This window comes from Diceros bicornis, chromosome 20 (genome assembly GCF_020826845.1).
Source record: "Diceros bicornis minor isolate mBicDic1 chromosome 20, mDicBic1.mat.cur, whole genome shotgun sequence".
NCBI classification, from domain to species: domain Eukaryota; kingdom Metazoa; phylum Chordata; class Mammalia; order Perissodactyla; family Rhinocerotidae; genus Diceros; species Diceros bicornis.
Genome location: NC_080759.1, coordinates 30,583,977 through 30,596,957, shown reverse-complemented (window position 1 = coordinate 30,596,957; position 12,981 = coordinate 30,583,977). Strand labels below are relative to the sequence as shown.

General features: G+C 35.2%; 2 protein-coding genes across 10 annotated transcripts in view; one reads left to right on the top strand and one right to left on the bottom strand.

The window, feature by feature from the left end:
- The window catches only part of OSMR (oncostatin M receptor), a 60,684-nt gene extending 58,002 nt beyond the window's left edge, over positions 1-2,682 (top strand). For 2 of the 3 annotated variants that reach the window (XM_058564199.1, XM_058564198.1), the window contains exon 18: positions 95-1,950. In XM_058564199.1, coding sequence (XP_058420182.1) covers positions 95-661 — 567 coding nt within the window. In that variant the 3' untranslated portion in view covers positions 662-1,950. Of the gene's footprint in view, positions 1-94 lie in introns of all 3 variants that reach the window. The other variant, XM_058564200.1, reaches the window with a different exon arrangement.
- A 2,002-nt stretch (positions 2,683-4,684) lies between these two features.
- Positions 4,685-12,981, bottom strand: part of RICTOR (RPTOR independent companion of MTOR complex 2) — a 114,961-nt gene continuing 106,664 nt past the window's right edge. For all 7 annotated transcript variants that reach the window (XM_058564191.1, XM_058564193.1, XM_058564192.1 and 4 more), the window contains 4 exons: positions 11,159-11,314; positions 10,703-10,826; positions 9,307-9,445; positions 4,685-9,181 (listed from right to left, as the gene is read on the bottom strand). In XM_058564191.1, coding sequence (XP_058420174.1) covers positions 9,107-9,181; positions 9,307-9,445; positions 10,703-10,826; positions 11,159-11,314 — 494 coding nt within the window. In that variant the 3' untranslated portion in view covers positions 4,685-9,106. The remainder of the gene's footprint in view (positions 9,182-9,306; positions 9,446-10,702; positions 10,827-11,158; positions 11,315-12,981) is intronic.

The following is a 12,981-nucleotide window of genomic DNA, read 5'->3' as shown; positions in this document are numbered from 1 at the left end:
AAAAAATGGAGCTCTAAGTTCATTCTTTATATGCTCACACACACACAGACACACACACACACGTTATATTTGCATATTTTTTTTTCTGTTCCAGGAGAACCCTCGCCTAACAATCATGAGTGTCAAGGACTGCATTCCAGATGCTATTGAAGTTATAAACAAGCCGGAAGGGAGTAAGATACAGTTCTTAGGCTCTAGGAACTCTCTCACAGACACTGAAATTACTCAGCCTGCCTACCTTTACCTCCTCCCAACAGAGAAGAACTCCTCCGGCCCTGGACCCTGCATCTGTTTTGAGAACTTCACCTATAATCAGGCAGCTTCTAACTCTGGTTGTTGTGGCCATGTCCCAGTACCCCTCGAAGCCCCAAGTCAGCTGGGACTCTTGACTTCACCTGAAAATTTACTGAAGGTACTAGAAAACATGAACTCCCTGGGAGAAATCCCAGCTGGAGAAACCACTTTGAATTATGTGTCCCAGTTGGTTTTACCCCTGTCTCGAGACAAGGACAGTCTCCCAACAGATCCACCAGTGCCAGCACTCTGTTCAGAGTATAAAATGCAAATGGCCATACCCCTGGGTCTTGCCTCACCTCCCCCGAATGAGAAGAGCAGTGTCTCTTCAGTTACTCTCTTAGATCAAGGTGAACCCCACCACTAATCAGTATACCCATTTCCTACCATTATGCTACACAAACACTAAGAGAATCATGGCCGGCACCATTCTATTACCAGATACCTCGGTGCCTAATCCCAGTGAGCTCTCCCCATTGGCAGGTCTGATGTATATAAGACCACTACAATCTTGCTAGCTTTCCAAGGTCAGAAGCTATGAAACTTAACATTCCTCCTTGGAGCAGGCTTGCTGTAGAAATGGCAGAATCATGGGGACAGGCTTACCTTGCTGCTCTGTGTTCTAGGCTTACCTATGTGACAGGAGACCTGGCTGCTGACATAGGGATAGACCCCACCCATTCAGTCTTGGACAGGGTGGCTATGGTCCTAGAAGTTCAGTTTTTATCGAGAAAGCATTTCCATTAATTTCACCCCCAAATTTAATATCTTAAGGGGAAAGGAACTAGATTTAAGGCTTTAATAAAGGCCACAGATTCATTACTAGACCATAAATTGTCAATGTTAATTTATTCTGGGTGTGTTTAATGAGAAAGTCACAGATGTTTGAGACTAAAACAGAGTTTAGACTTGCCTTGAAGTGATAAGAATTTGTAGTTCATTGATGCAGTAAAGTTAATCCTTCTGAGGGCATAGTCTATATTTAATAGGTAAGACATGTGAAGGAATCAGTAAGTTCCCACAACTGTCCTTCTCTGTAGCTTACACAGTTAAAGAGGGGTTGGCAAGGAACTCCTGACTTAGTGTCCAGAGAACAGCACTCCTACTTAGTGGACACCCATCTTTTGACGACTACCTCAGGATAGGAAAAGGAAAATATATCATTAATTCCATTCACGTTTTATGGTTCCTCTTTTTTTCAAGAACTCTAATATATAAATGACCTGTTTTCATTTAGCATCCTTTGAACTCTGCAATAGGTTGTCTGCATCAAGATTCCCTCACTGTCTCATTTATATTCCTATTATGCTAACTTAATAAATAAAGTGAAACCTCATTGTTAGACATCGTTTAGACATAACCGTAAAAAGCTGTATGGAGTGGGGAATTCTGTATGGGCTCAGCAGCAGCGTTGTCTCCTTGACCCAATATATACAGAGCACCTGGTGCATCACAGGTGTTCAGTACACGTTAGTTCCTTTCTCTTCCGTCTGCCCGTCAACCCTTAATGTTTCTCACATTTCTGAACAAGCACTAATCAGGGTTCCTTTTTGTTTGCTGTGGTGGAAATGATGCTGCCTGTGCCTCTAGTACCAAATGCCCTGCACTGTGCCATTCAACACCATGAAGATAGAGAGCGAAGGACCCACATCTCAAAGTAAGGTGGCTGTCAACTGGCCTAAGTATACCTACACAAGCCAAGACTTCGGTTCAGTCTTTTCAACTTTTTCCTTACATGTAATTAAGCTTCTTGCTGGAAAAACTGGTTATGTACTCCTAACATAGTACAAACAAGTATCTTGATGAGTCTAATAATAGTTTCAAAATGACTTTGTGGTCAGTATTGTCATCATTTAGCCTGTGTTCCTTTGTCGTGATGAAATTATAAAAGTACACAGAAACGTCAATGAGTGATGACTGATTTGTAAATAGTATCTTTTATATAGATTTTCTTTAAAGAATAATCCACAAAACCTTGAAGTCATTTTTGTTGCAACAAGCCTTAATTAAAATATTTCACCATTGCGTTATTTTGTGGTTTTCTCTATCTCGATGAAATGAAAATCTAACAATTAGGATAGCTGATAAATCACCTCATGAGCTGACTAAAAACATAAATTCCTGGGTTCCCACTCCAACCCTCCCAATCACAATCCCGGGGGCAAGAGACCAGGAATCTATATTTCTTCAGCCCCCAGGCATTCCGATGCACACTCAACTTTGAGAATCATTGTCCTAAGTCAAATGAAGATGTCATTCTGAAATATAAAACAACATACCAATAGGAAATGCTGGGCTACAGAACTTTGTCCTTACAACATCACTATGACTATAGTTTTGGCTATAAATATTCCTCTCTCATGTTCATAACAACCAAATAAATTAGTTTTTAAAACCTTACTTTTCAATACTATATGTCATCTTAATAGCATTGGTTTAAGAAGTGTTATTCAGAAACTTTGAAATTTGTATTCATCTGTCATTAGAATTATTAGGATTTCAAAAAAATTCATGGAGAATTTCAAATATACACAAAAGTAGAATAGTTTAATGATCCCCTCTGTACTGTCATCAGCCCCATCAGCCACGAACCCATGGCTCTTTCAGCACATCCATACCCTTATCCACTCTCCCTCTGCTATTATTTTGAGGCAAATCATATGATTTCATTCATAAATATTTGTGTTTCTCTAAATGGGCTCTACTTGTTCTAACATCGCCATAATACTTTAAAAAAAAAATCGCACCTAAAACCAAATTAGTAATAATTCCTTAGAAATATCAGGATATTTTGCTGGTGGGCAGGACCAGCATTAGTGATACCACATCAGCCTGGAGACTGGTCCTCAGCTGCACAAAGGGGACCGTGAGGGTTCAGGTTGGGAAGCTGGAGCTGCTGAAAACGCTTGCTGACATGCTAACACTTGACTCAGACTAAGTCTAGTGAAACTGATTCTCCACTAGAATGTGTACTTATTAAGAAAATCAAGTTCAAATAGACACATCTAATGTTCCTTCTAAGAGCTCTGTGAAAAGAAGCTGGCTTTCATCTCAGAGGATTTACAAAACATATAAAAAATTTTGCATAAAGGAGAACTTTTAAAATCCTCGAAGAGATACAACAGAAAAAGCCTTCAGAATTAGCAGTTAAAATGATATTTACAGCACAATAAATATAGTCAATTTAAAGGACTAAGCAAATGTAGTTGTCTTAGTCCTCTAAGATAAGCATTAGAGAAACAAAGTTTTAGTATATTTTGGTTTCTTTTTTTGAAATCAATACAAAAGTAGTTGCTATGGTCTGAATGATTGTCTCCCCCCAGATTCATGTTGAAATCCTAACCCCCAAAGACGAGGGAATTAGGAGGTGGGGCCTCTGGGAGGTGATTAGGTCATGAGGCAGGAGCCCTCATGAATGGGGTTAGTGCTCTTATGAGACCCCACAGAGCTCCCTTGTTGCTTCCACCATGTGAGGACACAACGAGAAGTCTGGGACCTGGACAAGAGTCCTCACCCAACTGTGATGGCACTCTGATCTCAGACTTCCAGCCCACAGAACTGTGAGAAATAAATTCCTTTGTTTATAAGCAACCCAGTCTGTGGTATTTTGTTATAGCAGCCTGACTAATACAGTACTTTGAGTATTTTTATATACCAGTTTTTAAAAATGAAACAAACTTTTTGAAGTTCAGCTATATTATCCCATTTTTCAAAGATCAGCTGTATGATGATGATGAAGTGTGCTTTTCAGTTTATTTTGGGGCCAACTACGTTTTTGCTGAATGACATACATATATAGTGGAAGGCAATGGGAAATGATATACAGAAATGCACTTAAAGACCAAATTATCCAAAACAAATCTATTTCTGAAAGTGAGACATACATTTTACCACATTTAATCAACTATAACAGACCCTAGCTTTGACACTGAATTTTATTCTCCAGGCTTGGTAAAAATTTCCCATGGTATTTTCTTTTGCCACTAGGTGGCTGTAGGTGATCCTATCTGATCATGCCAGTTTCTGTGTGAGAAATCAAATACCTGCCACAGAAGTCACCGTCATACCATCATCACTTATATTATACATTAATTTCTCAAAAAATTCAGAACTGTTCTGTCTAAAGACAGAACCAGTTTTCCAAACCCCTTATAATGATTTGAAACTAAAAAATAAAAACTGTAAAGATATTTGTTTGATTAGATTATGAAGAATGTTTACAAAAGGGTAAATAGCTAATTTAACCATTTGGAACAAGCCACTAATCTGTTACTGAACTAGATTCTATCTGTGGTAGCTAAGAGTCACTTTTACTGGGAGTCACATGTATCAGCCTCAGTGGTATTTAATTCAAATCAACCCTGTTTTAAAATTTCAAATAGAACACAAGTTTAAGAATTTTAAGTACATTTTATTAACAATGTATCCCTTTGATAAGATTATGCTTCAGGAGGCTTTTAATGCCCTTGACATAAACTGTACACATTATACAAAAACAAGAAAATCACACACACAAAAAATCAAGGTGAGCAAAACCATTTGGGGACAAACCTTGTTTAAATTATACACAACTCAATGAAATATTCTTACGGAAAATATATAAATACTTTTTCTTTCTATGTTACAGTTATACAATATAAATCAGATTTCAATGTCTGTTCAGTGACCTACAAACACCAGAACCTCCAAATCTGTAGCAGCGTATTAATAAAAAAAAAGAAGAAAATACTGTGGTTAGGGAGCATTAAGTCTGAGATTTTTTTCACAATCCCTTACCACTTTTCAAAACTAATTTACACCATTTGTTTTACAATGCAGCTTTAGGGTTTCTGACAGGCCAGTAATGGAACAATGTTCAACTATTCTCTATGAAAACTTTTTATCTCCCCCCCTCTGCCCCAAGACTTTGCATTTTGTGCTAAATCAACCCATTTAGTGGCAAAATTACAAGGTATACTTTTTTTGGCATAAATTATACTTTTCAAATTAAATATTTTATAAAGAAAGTCAAACAAAATGTGCAATTTATGCATGCTGTGGCATAGCTATTCACCTACATTACAAAAATACTCCAAAGGGGGAAAAAATCCACATTCCATGTCAGTCATATAAACCTACTATGAATCAAAAATACCCTGGAACTAACCTGGAACTAAAAGAAAAAAGAATGCTCCTAGAAAGGTTCTCACAGATTTCAATATTGTTTGATAAGCATTGCTATTAATTTCACTGGTATGCTTTTATACTGAAACTCTCACTGTAGTGATACTCGTGAAATTAAGCTGGTAATAATGTATTTCCTGAATGAGGAGACAAGGGAGACCTTTCCCAACTTACATTTTGGAAAATCTGAGATGTTCTAGATTTATTCCAACAGCTCTTCTCAAAAAACTCTCTCAATTCTATCTTTTCTTTTTTCCCATGTTTTAATGGATTGTGAATTTGAGACAAAACTGGAAGCACAGGACAAAAGGGGAAAAACCTTACTTCCAAAGGACCTTTCCCAAGGTAGTTTACAAAGCTCATCTCATACAAAATTAGCACCTCACTCTTACCATGCAAAAATAATTGCAGTTATAATTTGGATGATAATTTGATTGGTTTTTATTGCTTAATGATCTGTGCTTTAATGTGGGGATAAAAGGCATTCTCTGAATGGAATGAAAACAATTTTTATATAAATAGCAGTAGACAAATCTAAATAAGCATCCACACCTCACTGTTGAACACTTTGCCATTGTAATATGCCCTGAAAAACTCAACTTTAATTATCTCAAGCTCTGGATAAAAGAGCTGAAAACTATTAAAGCCACCATTTCAAAAGGACTTGTACACATGATGTTAGAGTAACTAGTATAATAATGTATATACCTCCACAAGAGCCACTTTTAATGTCACTGTCCTACAGAATGTCCTTATGCTACCCATCTTTATTAGAAAAATTCTTATTAGGGAGAACAGATTTTTTCCCCCCTCAATCTACCTAAGCATAAACAGGAAATAAAAGTGTAAGAAATTTTAGGTCATATTTAGTTACAAATACTATTATCTCATTTCCTTATTTATCAGTATTTACTTAGTATGTGAAACTGAAATCTGTTCTTGGAAAAAAATTTCAATTAGAAATGACAATTCACTTTACAATTAGAAATTCACAGTTTACAACCAGCATAACGGCCCAAATTCCTCCAAATTATTCAATAATTATCAATAGTACAAATTTATATGGACTAAGATTAATTCTAAAATCTTGAAAAACTACAGTATTGACATTATTTTGGTATTTTATAGTCTGGTAATATCTCTTATTTAATAGATGATTTTCTCAATTATTTCTATTACCACTGACACCATTCCTAACCTTTTCTGCTATAATTTAAGATTTTTAAACACCTAAGTTAATCACTTGGCACTGCATGTGAGCATTTTTCATCATAAAAGTCTACTTTTATACAAACGAGTACTTAAAGAAAACGTATTAGACCTGTCAGTGCAACATGGATAAACGAAATAGCACTATACATTTAAGTTACTGACATTTTTTTTCTTATATTACTGATAACCACAAAGCTCTGAGTGTCTCCCCGAACTACGTGCTAGAGGCAAATATTATGATGTATACATACATGTCTTTCAAAGTAATAGTCAAAAAACCTGTTCAGGCTAATAGTAACGAAGACTTCATTTCAGGACGGATGAGTGAGGTGAGGTCCAGGGATGGGGATGGTTGTGTGTATGTGACAAACAAGAACTACTGTTAAGTTTTGAGGGATTAAACCACAGATTTTATACTCTATATTAACTGAGGTAGTGTTTAAAATGAATGTCTAAAATATGTTAATCCCATTATGAATAAGATTACTACATTACCTCCTTTGGAGTTTTTAACCACTATTTGGTCTAGTATCTCTGACATTTGGTTCCCTGGAAGGCAGTTTAATCATCCAAGACCAAAGACCAAGGTAACAGGTAACGTTCTTAGAAGTACTGTTGACATTTAAATAAACACTTGGGTTCAGTGATAAATTAAAGTTAAAAAAAAGTATTTGTTTTATCTTCCTTCAATTGGATTTTATGGAGAAAAGCTGAAGAACCACTTTTTAACATAAGGAGCAGCTTACAGCCCTTTTCTGTTTTGTTATAATGTAAGTTGCTACACAGTGCACATAAGAACAATTCACTGAAGTGCAGTCAAAGAGGTGTTATGAAGTGAGATGAAATGCTTCATCCCAATTGGAACTTTCAGTGCCAGTAAATTAAAAAAAAAAAAAAAAAAGTATCTCTGTGAGTTATGTTTTCTAGTTCACAGGGTTCTTTACAGAGATCTCACAGAACAAGCCCATTATAAAAAGGATCTGTAATACGGGAAAATATTAATGTACTATGACTGTGCCAAAAGCTGATGTGTAACTGTAAAAATGGTATACACGAATTAAAAAAGGGTCCTAATCAGTCCAGCTGGATTTCTTTTTCTATTTAAATATAGACCTCAAAAAAGATAATCCTTTCATTTACAAGCATTCTATTGATAATGGCTATGCTATTTTTACACACAAATTTGCATATGTTTAATTCCTGTAAAGATTTCCAAATATCTTTAGACATATACAACTTAAACACACAAATAAACAAAACCTTGCCCTCATCAACTTAACAACTTCACAAATGTGATAAAGGCAATTACTGTACTCATAAACTCACCTATCACTGCATTTAGTTTGTGCAAAACAAGAACACTGATATAAAAATTAAATTACTGCTGCTTTAAAATTTGGTAGTTAAGGCTTTTCACTACAATTTTTAATTGTATTAAGTTTTATTAATGATTTCTTAAAAGGAAATATGGCTCTCTTTTCCCATGGAATGTGTAAATTGTAGGCAAACTTATCTTTTCCTCAGGAGATCCAAAGTGTTATTTAATGCTTTCTTTTGCTTTAGGTCTAATTAATAGTGCTTGTTCAAGTTCCTGTTTAAAATGGTGATATGGGAAGTTGATGAAAACAGAAGTCCGCTGAAAATATATGCAATCTATAAATGAGAAATACTTTGAATTATAAGATGATTTTCTGATTTTAATCAGGAACTGTAGTGAAAAACCTTAATCAGTTCAAATAGCCTATAATAACACATTGCAACAAAACTTAAGAGACGGAAAACAAATAAGAAACTTTATGCAAGTCTAGCAACATAAAAATAACTTATAAGTCCCGGGTTGTTGAGGCTCTTCTTTCGCTTTGAGGTTACACACCTCTGAAGTAGTGTTACAAACATTAAGAAAAATGTGGAAGGGCCAAAGTTCCCCCTCGAATACCAGCAGTTGCAGCACACCCTGTTGTGGTAACAGGATGCAGCCTCAGATACAAGGATTCCTGGTTTCCACGAATTAGTTAACAAACAAGGCATCTTTGTATTAACCCTAAAAAAAGAATTCAGAAATAGCTGTGTGAAGGGTGCTTCTGCATATCCTATTATTGTTCCGCTGTAATTGTTCCACTGCTTTTAAAATGAAAAAATAGAAAACCTATGTAGGTATTCAGTGCTTGGCTCTTGCATACAATGGTAACTAAAACTCTTAAAATTGTGGTAACGAACAATGAACCCCCAAAAGGGCTCAATGGGGGAGAGAGGAAGTTGTTTTGGTTAGGGAAGTCTGCAGTTCCAACTGTTCAGGTACCCAGTAATTGCTGGAACAGTGTACAGAAGATACTCCTGTCTTTGCTGCCCAGTCAGTCAGCATTTTTTCTGAGGCTTTTAGGAAATCCACAAATATGAATATATATAGTATATATCTATATACATCATAAATATGAGGTCAGGATTCAGCAGATGTATCAACTATAGGTTGCTTTGGTGCTGTTGCCAACACAGCCTCTGCTTCTTCATGCATCTAGAAACAAAGTGGTAAATTGTTAATGACTTTCTAGTGTACCAACAGATATTATCTCTTTTTTAACTTAATTCAAACAGAATTATTCTTGAAAAATAAATTTCGTAAGTACAAATCCTACTTACTTGTAAAAACTGTACATCTTGAAATAATTCTTGTATGAACCTCCGACATGGAAGTCTAAATGTGCAGTGTGACAGCAAATGGGAAACCTCAGAGTAAAGGCATATGTCATCAAACGTTTGAGGATACTTCTCCTTAATTCTAAAATAAAAGACAAGACTATGGTGTGATAAAATTATAATAATGACCTACCTATTTTTCCTACAAAGTATCACTTTTTAAATATTTTTTCTCCAGATATTGATTAGATGGCATATGTGGGGTGATGGCATAGAATATAAAATATTAAATATTCCTACCTCACACTTAAATTAGACATTTTAAGTTTGGGGTTATGTCTTAAAATGATCAAAACCCAAATACTTCTTGGGAAGTTAGAAATATTTTTTTCACTGGCATGAGAAATTGCAAATTTTATTTATCAGCCTAGAATGACTCACATATTTTCAAAATTAAGCTTTAAAACAGAAAGAAGTTTTTAAAGTTAGACTGAAGTTATTAATATCCATGACTGGGCGCTCTCTTTATATCTTTCAAACAGTCGCTTTTAGCTAGGAGAGCATCTGAGAATTGGCTGTGGGGCGAGGTGGGGTAACACACAGGTTAAGGACCCACTACTCCTAGGGCTACTGGCCAGGAGGTTTGCAGGGAGACCCTGGCATCTGTGTTACTGTTTTTTTAAAGTCTCACAGGAGACCCTGAGGTGCATTTCTTTTGAGGACCACTGCTTCAAATAGTGCAAATCAAAGATGCTGAAGATTCAGGTTGAATTTTCCTTTATCATGTTCCTGCGATGTATAACAACAATAAAAATTCTGCAATTTTTATTAAGAGAAAGAAAGAAAAATAGGGAAAAATCAAACCAAGAAAATATCATTTGTTTTATGTAGGCTAGCTTTTCTCAAACTTTTTGGTCTCAGGATTCCCTTGCTTTCTTAAAAATTATTGAGGACCCCAAAAAGTTTATTTTTTTATGGGGTATAGCCATCAATAATTACCAAACAGAAATTAAAATTGAGAAAATTTCAAAATATTTATTAATTCTTTAAAAAAAAATCCATTACATGTTAACATAAATACATATATTTTAATGAAAAATAACTATATTTTCCAAAACTAAAAAAGTGAGAAGAGTGGCACTGTTTTACATTTTTACAGATCTCTTGAAAATCTTAATACAAGATAGCTGGATTCACATACCTGCTTCTGCATTTAATCTATTAACATATGTTATTTTGGTTGAAGTATATGAAGAAAATCTAGCCTCACACAGACATGCCATACAGTTGAGAACTACTGATGCAAGCTTATTAGTCTAATTTGTGAAGTATTTCAAGTATCTTTTTCACCATAAAAAGCAGAACAAACAAAGAATACTCATGCTCATAGTTTACTTACGTTAAAAGCCCGGTTTCATGACATTTAGTTGAAACAGAACTACTCAAATTAATGACTAATCTGAGAACTTCTTTGCGAAGGAGTATACGGCACATTGGTGTATCGTCTGGAATTGTTTTAACACCTGAAAAGAACATAAAATATTTTATCTATATTACAATAGAAAATGATTATAACTCATGGAATTTGTTTTTAAACTTGACCTAAAGATCTAAAACTGAGATAAATTGTGAATGATCTGCTCGTCAATTTGGGAGCAAAATTCTTTCTAATAAAAGCAGACAGCTAAGAGGGTACATATCAGTGAGTGATACAGGCGCAATAGTTGGCTAAATATGCCTCACTAACACTGACTTGTCATAGTTTTGAGACAACTTTAATTAACATTGTTTACGAACAACAACAACAAAACTAAGTATTTAGTAACAATGCTTAGATTTGAATCTGAAAACTTACCTAGTAGCAATTCTGTGCTTTTGGTGCTGCTGGCTGACCCTTCTTGAGACACTCCATCACTGCATCCAGAAATCCCCGAAAACTTAGAGGGAACCACTTCTAAGGGATTATGGATAGTCTGCTCACACCAATCAGAATATGGAATGTCTTGAAGGTCTGAAGAAAATTATTTCAATTAAAGTATCACAATGGCTTAATTCCTATGCTTGCATTGTATGCTACAGAGGAAATGATTCCTTATAACTTCTTTCTAGTTTTCAACAATTATTTTCCATGATGAAGATTTACAAAGTAAAATCAGACTGCTCAGACAGCGAAATTTGTTAAATTCTAAAGACATTTCTACATAAGATTTTATTTTCCTCAACTACAAAAATACATTAATATGTGATTTTAAAAATTCAAATAAAGATGTATACAGAATAAAACGTGAAGACATCTTATCAATCCCCTCTCCTATCCCTCCCAACCCCAAACTAAATACCCCTCTCCATAGGAAAATGTGGTTAAAAGTCTGATATACATATAATTTCAGATCTTTTGCTATTTTAAATTTCTCTTTCTTCCTCTTTGGGTATATAAGTGGGATCATACTATATATATTATTCTATGACTTGCTTTCTTCCCATTTAATAATTACCAATATAAGAAGCATACTTCCCTGAATTATCATTTCATTCTTTTAAATTAAATTTACTATACTACTCATGCATTGCTAAGGTACTCCTAGATGGGGTTCTGAAGTCCACTAAACATCTTAGTGTTGCTAAAATGACATGAATTTTTTTTATTTAAAATTTTCCTGAGCACTTAAACTAAGTGATTAGAGCAAATGGAAATCAGGAAGTCTTTGGTTATCCATTTAGGGAGTTAACATTGGGCGACCTATAAAACCATACAACTTTACCACTATAAGAAATATTGGGGGCCGGCCCAGTGGCAGAGTGGTTAAGTTTGCGTGCTCCACTTTGGCGGCCTGGGGTCCTCAGGTTCGGATCCCAGGCACGGACCTACGCACTGCCTATCAAGCCATGCTGTGGCAGGCGTCCCACATATAAAACAGAGGAAGATGGGCACAGATATTATCTCAGGGCCAATCTTCCACAGCCAAAAGAGGAGGATTGGCAATGGATGTTAGCTCAGGGCTAATCTTCCTCACCAAAAAAAAAAAAAAAAAATATTGGAAATTAGTTAAAGCTTTCATCTCACGAATGAAAACAGATTCAGAGAGAGGAGACACACACTCAGTCAGAAAGTAAGACTTCTTGATAGCTAGTCCAGTACTCTTTCCATTACAGCATGTTGTCAGAGTAGAGGAAAAATGCTATAATTTTTAGAAGTCCAGGAACCTAGATCAATGTCAACACACACTACCTCTCCCTCTGTTGTTTTCCACTGAATAGAAATATCACCACCTCATCTCATCTCTAAGTACTTCCTAAGATTACTACTCATATAACACTAAGCAGAAAAAGCTTTGGTTCCCTGGAAAAGATCTATAAATTCAGCATAGTTTTAAAATTTTGGTTATTAAGGAAATCATGTGTTTTGTCAAGGCACTTAAAAGTAAAACACACTACTTAAATTATACATTGATTTTAAAAATAAAACTACTGCCAAATGATTTGAGAACTAAAGATATACTTAAAAATCAGTTATGCTGAATAATCAGATTAAGAGATGAAAATATTATTTTAGACTCAGTTGATTAACTACCCAGGGAGTATAACGACAAAATACTCCAGCACAGGTAAGAGCAAGAAAGCTACACTTTCTTCAATTGACATGCTTCTGAAAAATTATAAAATAATTTATTTCTGCCT